We start from the raw sequence: 14,270 nt of genomic DNA, 5'->3' as shown, positions 1-14,270 counted from the left end.
GGCCATTAGCTTCCAGCCTGGGATAATAGTAATGGAAGGTCATTCACATTCTATCTTTTTTCTTTTCAGGGGGCAATACACGTTAATGACAGGGTTGTACCTCAGCCACCTCTTCAAAAATTGTCTGCAGAAAAACTGACACGAGAAGGTGCTTTCCTTATGGACTGTGGCTCTGTAAGTACCTTTTAGTGACAAAGCTCCTTTTGCAGCTGGCAAAAGGAGAAACACAGGATCTGTTACCACAGATGAGGCAATGAAAGGTGGATTGGGAACTCAGGGACAATAAATTGGAACTGGCTCAGGAGATCAATTTATTGAAGAGAAGTAAAGAGATAAATTCCTTACTTCAAGGAATTTTTCTTCTAGAATCATAAAATTTTAAGGGACCTCAAGAATTTTTCTAGTTCAACTTGATCTATTGTCTGAAATGCCATTAATAATTAGGATTTCATGAGATGTCATTGGACAGGGTGGTGGTGAAGGGTGTCAGAATAGGCAGGGTGGCTTCATGAATGACACCTTGTGACCAGGAAAAGAAGTCCAATAGCCACAGTACGGGGTGGGGCAGTGGTAGGGGGCAGGGGACATTAGTACAGAGACAGTGATTGAAATAATGGAAACAGTGGGTAGGAAATACAGTAAGTCATATATCTTGGTTGAAGCATTGGGGAAAGAGTAAGGAAAATGGTAAATGTATTTTATGAGAAGCTTGAAATTTAAGCAGAAGAGATATGAGCCATTCTGGATTCCTGGATGCAGGTTCCAATATGCAGGTTCCAGGTTTCCTTTTTACTTTCATGTTTGTTCCTACTTGATTCAAGCTAGTGTACTGTGCCTCTTTTATGCTTGATGATTTTGAGAAAATTAGCTGTAATGGGTTTCCAATTAGGGAGTGTTACTGTGATTTGTTTTGTTTTTAGATTTTTTACATTTGGATTGGAAAGAGCTGTGACAATAACTTTATAGAGGATGTGCTTGGGTATCCTGATTTTGCATCAATACCACAGAAAATGGTCAGTGGATTCATATAGCTTTAACTTTTTGTGTACTTGTTTAATTTTTTTTTTTTTTGAGATATAATGCACATAAGAGTCACCATTTTAATCATTTTAAAATGTACAATGCATTTGTTTTTATTATATTCACAGTGTTTACAACCATTTCCAGTATATAATTTCAGAGCATTTACATCACCTCAGAAAGAAACCTGTATCTCCCAACCTTTCTGTTTTCCCTGGGCAGCCACTAACCTACTTTCTATCTGTGTGAATTTGCCTATTCTGGACAGTTCATATATATGAATCACACAGTGTAAGGCCTTTTGAGTTTGGCTTCTTCTCACCATGATTTCAACATCCATGTTGTAATGTGTGTCAGTACTTCCTCCTTTTTTATGACTAAATAATAGTCCATTGTATGAATATATCACATTTTGTTTATCCAGTCATCTCTTCTTGGACATTTAGGTTATCTCTACTCTGGTGCTATTGTGAGAAGTGCTTCCATGAGCAGTTTGTGTACAAATGTTTGTGTCAACATGTTTTCAAGTTCTCTTGGATATGTAACTAGAAGTAGAATTGTTGGGTCATATGGTAAACTTTTTAAGCAACTCCAGACTATTTTCCTGGAGAAGGCAATGGCAACCCACTCCAGTACTCTTGCCTGGAAAATCCCATGGACGGAGGAGCCTGGTAGGCTGCAGTCCATGGGGTCGCTAAGGATTGGACGCGACTGAGCGACTTCTCTTTCACTTTTCACTTTCACACATTGGAGAAGGAAATGGCAACCCACTCCAGTGTTCTTGCCTGGAGAATCCCAGGGACGGGGGAGCCTGGTGGTCTGCCGTCTATGGGGTCGCACAGAGTCGGACACGACTGAAGTGATTTGGCATAGCGTAGCAAACTATTTTCCAACAACTTTAACTTGTCTAATTTAAATTATTTTGCTGATAATAAACATAATTTTTTCAGTAAGCCTGTACTGTATGTATGTTGATACCAAAGAAAGGTGATTCCGAAAGCAGTTCTCTATGCTACTTAATGGAAAAGGCCTACCTTATTCTTGGATATTGTAAATATTCCCTTTCTCCTAAAATTAACATAAGTCAATGTAATTCTTAACCACATTCTCTGTTTGATTTATTTTTTAAAATTTGCCACATTAATCCAGAGTTTATTTCTAAGACTCAACAAAGAAGAAAAATGAGAAAATGATTTGAACAGGTAATTCATAGGTGGAAATTATAGTAGTGGCCATATGGATCAATGTTCAGCTTCATTTATAATTAAGAAAACAAAATAAACTATTAATAACAGCATAGTATTTCTTTCATTTATCAGATTTTGCTCCCTGGTAAAAAATTTTTTTAATCTGATAATAGGCAATAATGCAGAGGGGATAGGTCAGCAGGCCTATTGATTGGACTGTATACATTTACACAGTCTTTAGGAGGGCCATTTGACAATATCTGTTGAAATTAAAATCACACAGCGTATGACACAGTAAATTATTTACTCCTAAGAATGTATCCTGTAGATATACTCATGGAAGTATTCATATGTACACATATACTTAAGAGGATATCGTGCTTGTATGCCAAGTCTCTTCAGTCATGTCCAACTGTTAGCGACCTTTGGACTGTAGCCCAAGCTTCTCTGTCCATGGGATTATCCAGGCAAGAATACAGGAGTGCGTTGCCATGCCCTCCTCCAGGGGGATCTTTCCGACCCAGGGACTGAACCCGCATCTCCTGCGGCTCTTACATTGCTGGTGGATTCTTTATCACTGAGCCACCAGGGAAGCCCCAGTTAAATCTATGAATCTATTAAAAAGAATACAATCTGAAAAAGAAAACAGTGTGCATAATATCCATTTGTATTTTCAAAATGTGTTTCTATATATAATAGTGGCTATATTATATATCGGAGAAGGCAATGGCACCCCGCTCCAGTACTCTTGCCTGGAAAATCCCATGGATGGAGGAGCCTGGTGGGCTGCAGTCCATGGGGTCACTAAGAGTCGGACACGACTGAGCGACTTCACTTTCACTTTTCACTTGCTTCATTGGAGAAGGAAATGGCAACCCACTCCAGTGTTCTTGCCTGGAGAATCCCAGGGACGGGGGAGCCTGGTGGGCTGCCGTCTATGGGGTCGCACAGAGTCGGACACGACTGAAGCGACTTAGCAGCATATTATATATATTTAGAAAATATATGAAAGAATGTACATAAAAACATGTTTTTCTTGTACTTTTTAAATACTGATATAAATTTAAATATAATTAACCCAAACTTTTCTGTTTAAATTTTTGTATACTATGTACTTTGGAAAAAACTCATTGCACACATAGAAGAATATACTTTTTCTTCATTGCAGGTGGATTTTTTACTGTCTGAGCCACCAGGGAAGCCCTCAGATATACATATACACACACATATACATAAAAGAATAGATTCTTTAGGTCTTTTAAAAAATAGTCTTGATATGGTTTTTAAATATAACTAAACATTCACACTATTCTTTTAACTTTCTTGCCCTTAAATATTAAGGACAAAGGAAACATAAAATTCTGTAAGAATGTCTGTTATTAGAATAATGTATAATTGTTTATAAGTGAAATTGAAGCTTAATGATAGCACCCCTGATCTGAATATTTCCTTTGGAAGAAACAAAAAGTATAATACAATATGAGTAACATACTAATTGTGTGTGTTTTATTGACTTGTCTGGAAAAACTATAATATTCAGGTAAAATATCAGTGGCATGCTTATCATTAAATATGTCTTATTAGTCAGAAAAACAGATTTATCAACAATATAATAAATTTCTTGTGTTTGGTTGCTGCTGTTGGGGCTGGAATCGAGTGCTGGTGTTTGGTGGTGGTGGTGATTATGATTGAGTTCTAATACTGCCTAAGTCTGTGAGAAAGAAAATGACTTCCTAATTGCATTTTTTGCCAGACACATCTTCCAGAGCTAGACACACTTTCATCAGAGAGAGCCAGATCCTTTATAACTTGGCTTAGAGACAGCAGACCATTAAGCCCAGTTCTTCATGTGGTAAAGTAAGTACTTCTGTAACTTAATTATGAAATTGTCTTATCCTGTCCAATCCATGTGAAATTGTTTGTCTTCAAATCAAATTTTAAATAATAATATCAGAACACATTGTAGTGGTAGAAGGCTGTTATTTGATTAACATCCCCTATCCTTTTTCGTAAAAGTCCCCACATATTTTTTCTAATGTATAAGTATTCTTTTTAATAATATGCATTTTTAGATAAATATTCCTTTTTCTTTTTCAGAGATGAGAGTCCTGCCAAAACAGAATTTTTTCAACATTTGATTGAAGACCGGACAGAAGCCGCCTTCTCTTACTATGAATTTTTGCTTCATGTTCAGCAGCAGATTTGTAAGTGAAGTGAAATAAAGTTGAATAAGAAGAAAGAGATCTATAACCTAGGTAAAGCATAATCTGTCAGAGAAGCACTTAGGAAATTTGAAATGAAGGCACTTGTTACAAGAGGCAGCGCGTAGCATAGCGCCTTGTCTGTTAGCAAGAGGTAAAGAGGAAGAAGGAACAGATTTTCTTCACCCTGTTTGATGCTGATGATGCTGTCTCACCAAGTATATTTTGAATTGGTTTCCACACATTTCCAGAGTGCAGCAGTACAGTTCTCTGTTCATTGCAAGCTGGCAAACTTCTGTAGCTATGTGGGATGATATGTCAATGAAAAATTAGATAAATTCTTTTTTCTTATAATTAATATAACACTTCTGGACTTAAACTTTGACAGGAGATGCCAAAAGGCAGTGGTACCGTGTTATTTGTTTATATGAATTACTTTTTAACAAGGAATGATTCATATTCATTAAATGAATTCAATATTTTCCCTGTAAAAACAATAGAGTTTCAGTACATGAACTATAGAAAAAAATATATATATAATGTACATAAATGTTACATTTGTAAAAAAAATGTAAAAATGTAACTACAGAATATGAATTGCTTAAACTGTGCTGCATTGTTGGATGACAACTCTTTTTGTCGCAGTTAGAGAATGAGGTTGACTAATGCATATTATGAATTGAGTCCACAAAAGAAACACAAAACTCTTTGTAATTCTGTTAAATCTTTTATGTGGATTTATTTATGATCAGCCTACTAATTAAAAATATTTTGCTTGACAATATGGCTTGGTGTTTTGTGTGTTTATGGTTGGGGGAGAATTGGTGGTATTCTTACATCTAGGATGTATTGGATTTACTGCTCGAGGAAATGCAATGATACTGTATTTCAACTAGTAATATATGTGAACATGTTTTCATTAATTTTGTGGACATTACCAAGTACTTACTCTGTTTGTATTTGAAAACAAACCCTACTTTCAAAATATATATGACTGTTAACTAATCATAACCTTAATTTGTCTTTCTTGGTTAAATTAGGCATTCTTTTTCCTTGCACATTCATAGCAAAATTTTTATAACATGTGACTATCCTATTTAATTGACTTTTAAGATTACCATCTGGAACTTTGAGAGCGATCTTATTCTGATTTTAAAAAAATCTCGTTTACTAACATTTATTTACTATAAAAACTGTTAATGATCCATTAGGTTGTAGAATAAAATTTTATTATAAACACTATAAAAGTCCTACTGATGAACTTTGGAAGGGAAAAGGCTCTTGATGTGTGTGATGAGTGGTTTTGCGCTTGTTGGATCTCTTTTCTTTGGATAAAAATAAAAGTACTCTCTCCCATTCCCTGCTGGAAATGAGAGGTTAAATGACTCACCCTAAATGACATTACTAATTAGTGACAGAGCTGATAGTAGAAGTCAGATGTTCTACCCATCCACCACCTACTCCGAGCCCAGCCCACCCCCAGCGCTGTGTGTGTCCCCGTGCCCTGCGGCCTCCAGCAGGAGAGAATCTTACTGAATCAGGAGAAACTGCAGTGTTCCACGGGCAGCTATATACTGTAATTACACAATACGGAGTATTGTGTTTCTAAATATTTTTGTCTTTGGATAGTTTGTTCCTCATTTAATAGGTATTTATTAGCACTTAATACTTGCTAGATATTGGTTTATGCTCAAAACACAGAAAATCCTGATTTCACAGTGCTTACACTCCAGAGTGAGTGTGTGGACTGGGGAAAAGAGCACATTTGTGTGTCAGGTGTGGGAAATGCAACGGGGAAAAATAAGGCAGAAAAAGTATCAAGAATGCTGGTTTTGACAGTAACTAAGGAGGCCCTTCTGAAAAGGTGACCATTGAAGAGAGCCATGTGGCTATCTGGAAGGAGAGGCATCCGGGGGGTGAATCTTTATGGTAGGTAAATGTGGAAGTTAACCTGGTCACTGTGGTGTTCCCTATTAAAGAAGCACTTGGAGTCATCAGTTGAGAAAGGGTAAAGAGTATTAGAATCCCAAGAAATAGTCTCCTAAGAAGGGTAAGAGATTGGTTGACCAGTGGCTTGTAGTAGGGTTGTCAGGCAGCATGAACTTCAGCCAGTTAGCATGCCTTTTCCTTCTAGCCACATTTACTGCTTGGTGGAAAGTTGGATTTAAGTTAGAACAGAAGAGCAGGGGAACTGTGGATGTATACAAGGAAGCTCCTCTGTCATTCAGGTGAAAGGGATGCAAAGCGAGTGATAGACAAGAGCTCGGTAGTGGCAAGTAGATAGAGAAGGGCTTAGTAGTGTGAAGGTCCTGTTGAGGTCAGAGAGCTATCCGAGGGTGGAGACCAGAGGGAATGAACTGGAAAGACAGGAAGTGGCGGTCAGGATATGGGATGCTTGAAATTGAGGTTTGGGGAAGTTTAATCTAGATGTCTACAAATGTGCGGAGAGATGCCTACCTGGGGTTGAGATCAAAAAGAGCCACCTTGAAAAGCCTTGTCCTCTAAAGGCAGCCAGACTTCAGTCAGAGAATGGAGATTGACATCAGTGGGAACATAGGTGTGAGGAGGTTGATCCTAATGGGCTGTAGACAGATTATCTATCATCCTCACTCCCTCCTATGGGACAAGTCTCTGGCCATTTGTTTTCTGAGGTGGGGAGTGATGAGAGAAAGGGGCATGCTCACCAGGAGTTCTCTGAGCCCCGTTTCACCAAATTGAAACTGTCATTAAAGTTAACAGTTTAGGGGTATCCCAGGTGATGTGAATGTCTGCTAATCTGCTATTCGAACCATTGATTCATAGGAACATACAATTTGATTTATAGTTTACACACTACTCTTAAGGAATATATCCTAGCACAAATTGAGTGCATTGATGGAAAAAGAATTCTATTTTTCATTTATACATTAATGTATATTTGTGTGCTAAAAACTATTTGAAAGCTGTTTATAGATAGGAATCTGTTGTAGTCAACCTGTGAGGCTATGAAATGCATATATTATTAATAGCAAAGTGTTAAAGAAAACCATGACTCCTCTGTTCAAAGTAACTTTTGAAGACACTGAAAATACTTTTAAAGGCCAAAAAAGATGAAAATTAACCAGACTGGAAGCAGCACTGCAGGTATTATTTAGGTGGAATCTCTACTGAAGACATGGTGGAATAATTACTGAAGACAGTTTAAAAAAAAACAAACAAATCTTTGGCACATGAAACAAAGACCTCCTGAAAAATAAAAATGATAGATACTTCATGAATCACTCACCTTGTATCTCTAAATTCAGAGATGGGATCTGTGTCAAACAGAAAACCGGGCATCCTCCTCCTCTTAGGATACCTCCGAGAGGCAGAGAAGTGAGCCATGATTAGGGGACACAGGCTTTTAACCCATTGCCTTCTCATGCATCTTGAGTTGAGCCAAAAATGAAAACCCTTTCTTTAGTTCCCATTAGTTAACAAGGCACAGTTTTGTAGATTTTCATTTCAGTTTTGGGGCTGAAAAGCATTGCTTACCAACAACCCACGAAATGAGTTTGCTGAAGATTGCTAAGTTTGCAGTCAAGTGAAAATCAGTTTTTATTAGAGATTACTCCTAAGAAACCTGGTTCCTGTGCAAGTTTGTCATTTTGCAAAAACTCCCCAAAGTGCACGTATACAGATTCTGGGTTGCAACCTCCTTAGAAGCTTCTTGGGTAGAATCTGGAACACACCCTCACACGTGCAGAGGCCAAGGAGAGGCTGAAGGAAGAGGCTGCTCCTGATGGGTGGATGGCAGTTTTCATAAACAAAAACACAGCTTGTCTTGGGTGGCCATAGTCACGCATCCAGTCCTCAAGACCACACTTCTATTTCAAGGCTAGATCCTTGGAACAGCTTCTGGCAAGTAGGGCAGGCAAGCAGGATCCAAGGACTGGGAGTGAGTGGGTGTGCGAGTTTCCAGCTTTTGGGTCAATGGCCTGTCAGACAATTGACAGAAACTACCCTATAGTCAGTGATGGGCCAGTTTTTTATGACTGCGTCATCACTGCTCAGAGATGTTCATGGTTTTTACTGCTGTTTTTGCTTTTCAGGTACGTATTATTTTAGCTTATTAGCCAACTAATTTGATGATTATTGGATTAGTGTGTAGTGACGCATATGCTTAGATTTACACTATAATTTTCTAAAACTAGATTTTAAAATGCATTTTGGGTGGACATAAAATGATTATACTGTCATTGTTAAAACAGAAATATATGTAACCTGCACTTCTGCCTTGCTTGTAAACTTTACTGATGATGTAGCTGGTACATATGTACGAATTTAAGTAATTTGTAAATAGAATTAAGGTAAGTGCAAAATAATTACTGGGTTCTTTTAAAGGTAGTGGCAATGACTTTATAATATTAACTCATGTTCTCTTTAGAAATAAATAATAAACAATTATCATGTTTCTCTCAGTTCTTTATTACATAGAAATTTACTTTAAATCAGGGTATTATTTAGTCTTTTTAGTACTCCCAACTCACATATTAACCTTTCTTAACAATGGAAGAATTTCATAATGACCCTTGGAAAAGCTGTGAAACATTGTACCAGTTTGGAAAGCTGGTACCAGTTTAGAAAGTACCAGTTTGGAAATTTTAATGAAAATTTTACAGAAATTTTTTCTGTATTTCAATTTCAAATTCTGCTCCTTTGGGACTTAATGTTTTATGATTTGCATAGTAACAATAGGAAAGGCCTGTTAGTATGTGCTTCCTATTGAAACCTGAGTAATTCTACTAGAATGAAAGGTACCTCCTATTATCGGAAACTGATAAGTAATTTTTAGAGTTAAGAATAACAGGGAGACAGAAAGATGAAAGAATTCGATGTTTAAGCAAGAAAGATCAAAGCTTAAAGCCGTCAAAGGGCGTTGAACAGAGGGGTGATGTGATCTGACCCCAAAAGGTGACATCTAGCAAGCCTACCATCGGAGGCTGAAGAAGCGAAGGGTGGACACGGTGAACAAACAGCCCCCAAGCCTGGTTTAGATGGGGTATGTTTGGATTAAGAGAACGTGAAATTTGGAGATTGACCTTGGCGGCTTGGATGAATTTTTACTTGATCATTCTTTTGTTACACTGCTGGGTTCCATTTGCTAACACTTCATTTAGGATCTTTTATTTACTTTAGAAGACTGGTCTGTGACTTGCTTTTACAGTGTGTACTTGTTTAATTTTGATATCCGCATTATGCTAGTTTTGTTAAATGAATTGGATAGCTTCCCATCTGTTTTGAGGTTTTGGAACATTTTGTAAAGAAGTTAGCTAAAGTCTAGGTATGTAAGATAGGTATGATTAATTCTGGAACTTTTGGTTGAACTTGCTCAGTAATCTCTGGGCTTGGGGCATTTTTCCAGGTGTATTATTAACCACTGTTACAATCTGTGACCGTTGATCTCTTCAGGTTCTCTTTGTTGAGCCAAGGTTAGTTTTTACAGTTGTAACTTGATTGATACAAGCAAGTATCTGGGGCTAGTTTTTATATCCTTTCTGTTACGTTTATGTATTCCTTCTTTCTCTTAATCATTCTTGTTTCAGGTTTGTCAGTCTTGGTGCCTTTAAAAAAATAACTACTTTTGGTTTTATTGACTCACTATCTCTGAGAGAGGTTGCTTTAGAACAGACAGGAAGTTTGATTCGTTTTCTGGTTTTTCCTTTATCGTTTTCTTCCCACTACATCTCTAGGTTTATTTTTGCTGCTGTTTTTATAGCTTCTTAGATTGTAAGCTTACTTTCAGACTTCCCTGTTTTCTAATAAATGCATTTAAGACTATACATTTTCCTGAATAGTGAAGATCTTAATGTCAAGTGCTTTCATTGCTGTATAGTTTAAAAATAGCTCTCAACCTCTACTTATTTTCCACTTAATCTATGAATATTTATAAGTTTGTTATTCAAATTACAGTGGTAATGATGCTTTCTCTTTTTGTTAATTTCTAATTTCATAAACAGAGCTTATATGTTTGCAAGTTAAAAAAAATTTTTTTTGAGATTTCCTCTGAGGCCTCAATTATGGTCATTACATTGTGACTCTTCCATTTGAGCTTGAAAATAATATGTATTCTTATTGGGCACAAAGTCCTTTGTGACTCTTAATTGTTGAAAGCCAAAGCCTTGGGCCTGGAGGCAGAATAGGGAAGAGGAGTATTCTCAGGTCACCACTAGAATTCAATCAGTGTGGAGGCCTCCAAATGACGTACTTAAGGGGACCTAGTCTCAGGGATCTGCCAGTCTGCTCTGCAAGCCAGTGATGTGAGCATCTGCAGAGGATGTGGTAAAGCTGCTCCATTCAGAGGATTTTACAAGACCAGGTGACATAAATAAAAAACTTTCTGTGGAAATTAACTTTCTTTCCACCTTGACCAAAGCTAACTCCTTTGCCAGTGGCTGGCAAGCGGTCCCATCAATAGATAATCCAATATTATTATTGGTCAATTTATCTGTGAAGAACTGAGTTCTCAAACGGTAGTTTGAGGACGTTAAGTGAATAAACTGCAAAGACAGATGGTATGAAAGTTAATGGATGAAATTTGGTACCTGCCTTGATTAGAAGTTAAAGCATGAAGTGGATGTTCACATCTTCATTCAGCGTGTGACACCAGGCTAAAAGTAGGACATGTCCAGGGCACCAAATACATCACAAAATTCAGCCATTGAGATAACATTTTAATGTAATATTTTTAAAATCACAATTAATGGAAAAAATCCATGAACAGAATATCAAATGTTAAAGAAAGAAAGGATTTGACTCTGCAGCTGATTCACCTCACACGCTGACCCCAGCTGTATCTATGAGAAGGTCGGTGGTTAAGTGATGTCAGAAGAGACAGGCAATGTAAGGTCAAGGTTATTATCTTGGGGTCTTGGAGTGGAAAACATGGTGTCACAGCTACACAGTTCTAGGCTTGAATTCTGACTGTGTGTGTGCTTAGTCACTCAGTTGTGTCCAACCCTTTGTGACTGTATGGACTGGAGCCTGCCAGGCTTCTCTGTCCATGGGGATTCTCCAGGCAAGAATACTGGAGTGGGTTGCCAAGCCATTCTCGAGGGGATCTTCCCAAACCAGAGATCGAACCCAGGTCTCCTGCATTGTAGGCGGATTCTTTACCAGCTGAGCCACAAGGGAAGCCCGAATTCTGACTATGACTTTAAATAAGTTACTTAACCTATTAGCTACTTTCTTCGCCTGTAATGGGGACCTAATAACAGGTATCCCATAAGGCTTTTATAATGACTAAACAAGATAACACAAAATGCTTATGCCTGACCCACAGAGGCAGATCCAAGTTTTGTGGAGCCTGAGGTTATATAATTTGGGAGAACTTCTTTTAAGAAAAATACTAAAAAATTAGCAATGCAAAGTTGGCATGGTAATGAATACTTAAGAGTGTATGAATGCTTAAGTGTAATGAATACTTAAGAGTGTATAAGATAAATAACAAACTTTTTAAAAGCACAACCCCCGCCACAATAATTTTTTAAAAATTAGTTGCCGCTCACATTACTGTAACACCCTTTTTTCCCATGACAGTTTTCTGGTTATGTTTCCTATAATTGCCTTTTCCCAGGGCAGCAATTTTATAATGTTTTCTATAGAGAGAAGAGAAAAGATCATCTTCTCTAGCATGTTGTTTTCTCATCATTTTAGTTTAGCAAAGTGTCTCTGAACTTTATAACTCAGCACTGATAATGTCATGTCAATTCTTGAAGTGTTTTTCATATGTGAGCTGTAATATTTGAAGAATGTTCCACAGGCCAGTGTCTGGGCATTCATGTCGCATGTTGCTTCTTTTTACTGGCCACACAGTAACTAGTAACTTGGGGAGCCGGCAAAGTGAGAGAGCTCTGGACGCTGCAGATAGACAGGCTCCAGGGCTGCCCTGTTCACACAGTGGCTCGTGTGTGCAACACACTTCACCACCACGTGCGGGAATCTGGGTGAGACTGATTACTCACAGCTAGTTCATTAACACTACTGACATATTACAACCTCTTTGCATTTGAATCTTAGTTTTCCCTTTTCAGGAAAAAAAAAAAACAACCTTAAACAGCTTTATTGCTATCATTTATATATCATAAATTTCACTCAAAAGTGTACAGATGAGTATTAGCAAATTTAAAGACTTAAACAACAATAACCACAATCCAACTTAGGTCATTTCCAGCACCCCCAAAATATTCCTCATGCTCATTTATTTGCCTCACTCCCAATTCTACCTTCAGCTCCAGGCAACTACTAATCTACTTTCCATCTCCATGAATTTTCCCCTTCTGGACATCTTATATAAATAGAATCACCTTGTGGCTTTAAAGGTCCTTCCTGTACCTGTCTTACACTTCGTTAGTTCTGAGGTCTCTGGTCCTCACCCTCCAGCACTTGCAGGGCACTCCTTCTCTGAATATTGTTATCCATAGCACCCAAACCTTTCCTCCGTGGCATCTGTCTTAAGTTCTTGCAATTTATCTTCCTGCCCTTTAGCAGTTTCATCTGTTCCTCACTGATTGAGTGTCTAATTTAAAGCAGGTCTTGTGCTAGGCACTCTGATGCAGCACCTGCCCTGCTGCTGCTGCTAAGTTGCTTCAGTCGTGTCCGACTGTGCAACCCCATAGATGGCAGCCCACCAGGCTCCCCCGTCCCTGGGATTCTCCAGGCAAGAACACTGGAGTGGGTTGCCATTTCCTTCTCCAATGCATGAAAGTGAAAAGTCAAAGTGAAGTCGCTCAGTCATGTCTGACTCTTCGTGACCCCATGAACTGCAGCCCACTAGGCTCCTCCATCCATGGGACTTTCCAGGAAACAGTACTGGAGTGGGGTATCATCGCCTTCTCTGCAGCACCTGCCCCCTGCATTTCTAATCTAGCTGGAGAGTTAACTCATAGTTAACTATGAGTGTAACTAAATAGTGTGACAAGTTCTATAAACTATGCAGGCGCTAAGTGCTATGGAATGGTTTGGAGTAATAGCATATTTTGAGGACTTAAAAGTTAATCACTCAGTCATGTCCGACTTTTTGCGACCCCATGGACTGTAGCCCGCCAAGCTCCTCTGTCCACAGAATTCTCCAGGCAAGAATACTGGAGTGGGTAGCCACTGCCTTCTCCAGGGGATCTTCTTGACCCAGGGATTGAACCCACGTCTCTTGTGTCTCCTGCATTGCAAGCTGATTTCTTTGCCACTGAGCCACTAGGGGATCCCCTTTTGAGGACTTAGGTGTCAGCAAACTTGATTTAGCTTAAACGTCAAGGGTCTTCACTTGCATAAACCCTTCCCAAGTCCCCTGTGGGGGGCAAGCCCTAGTGATACATTCACTTGGTGATATGTTTCTTAATATTTGTAAAATATTTTAACTGGAATCAGTTAAGACCACTGTCACCTTCCTATCCAATCACCCTCCTGTCGTATGTTCCCTTGTGCCAGGTGGCTGAGTGGCCATGGCCATTTTCAAAATCCAACAAAAACTGAGTTGAAAATACATTTAGTTTGGGTTTAGTGGGATAATTGTATGTGGCTCACCATCATTTCCAAATATTATTAAATATCATTAGCCATGCCCTTGTAGGCATGACTTCCAAGAATACTATCCCCTACTGTTGTGACAAAAGTGCAGGACCAGAGATTGCATTGAATTATGAATGTTCCCTGCAGTGCCACATGACCAGTGTATGTGGCTAGTAAAAAAGAAATGATGCTTGGAATCAGTGGACTCAGAAGCTAGTCTGCGAACTATGCTTCCAACTGTTAACAGCTCACGTATGAAAAACACTTGATAGAAACTTTTCCAAATTTAAGAACAATCATAAGAATTTTCATGACATTACCAATAGTGAATTGTAAT

The 14,270-nt window shown here is 38.4% G+C and overlaps 1 protein-coding gene across 4 annotated transcripts in view; it reads left to right on the top strand.

The window, feature by feature from the left end:
- Nucleotides 1–5,192, top strand: part of SEC24B (SEC24 homolog B, COPII coat complex component) — an 80,373-nt gene extending 75,181 nt beyond the window's left edge. For all 4 annotated transcript variants that reach the window (XM_025290308.3, XM_006052215.4, XM_006052214.4 and 1 more), the window contains 4 exons: nt 70–174; nt 921–1,013; nt 3,961–4,064; nt 4,305–5,192. In XM_025290308.3, coding sequence (XP_025146093.3) covers nt 70–174; nt 921–1,013; nt 3,961–4,064; nt 4,305–4,419 — 417 coding nt within the window. In that variant the 3' untranslated portion in view covers nt 4,420–5,192. The remainder of the gene's footprint in view (nt 1–69; nt 175–920; nt 1,014–3,960; nt 4,065–4,304) is intronic.
- The last annotated feature ends 9,078 nt before the right edge of the window (nt 5,193–14,270 follow it).

This window comes from Bubalus bubalis, chromosome 7, assembly GCF_019923935.1.
Source record: "Bubalus bubalis isolate 160015118507 breed Murrah chromosome 7, NDDB_SH_1, whole genome shotgun sequence".
In the NCBI taxonomy this organism is placed as follows: domain Eukaryota; kingdom Metazoa; phylum Chordata; class Mammalia; order Artiodactyla; family Bovidae; genus Bubalus; species Bubalus bubalis.
The sequence above is the reverse complement of the archived record's forward strand: the minus strand, read 5'-3'. Positions and strand labels throughout refer to the sequence as shown.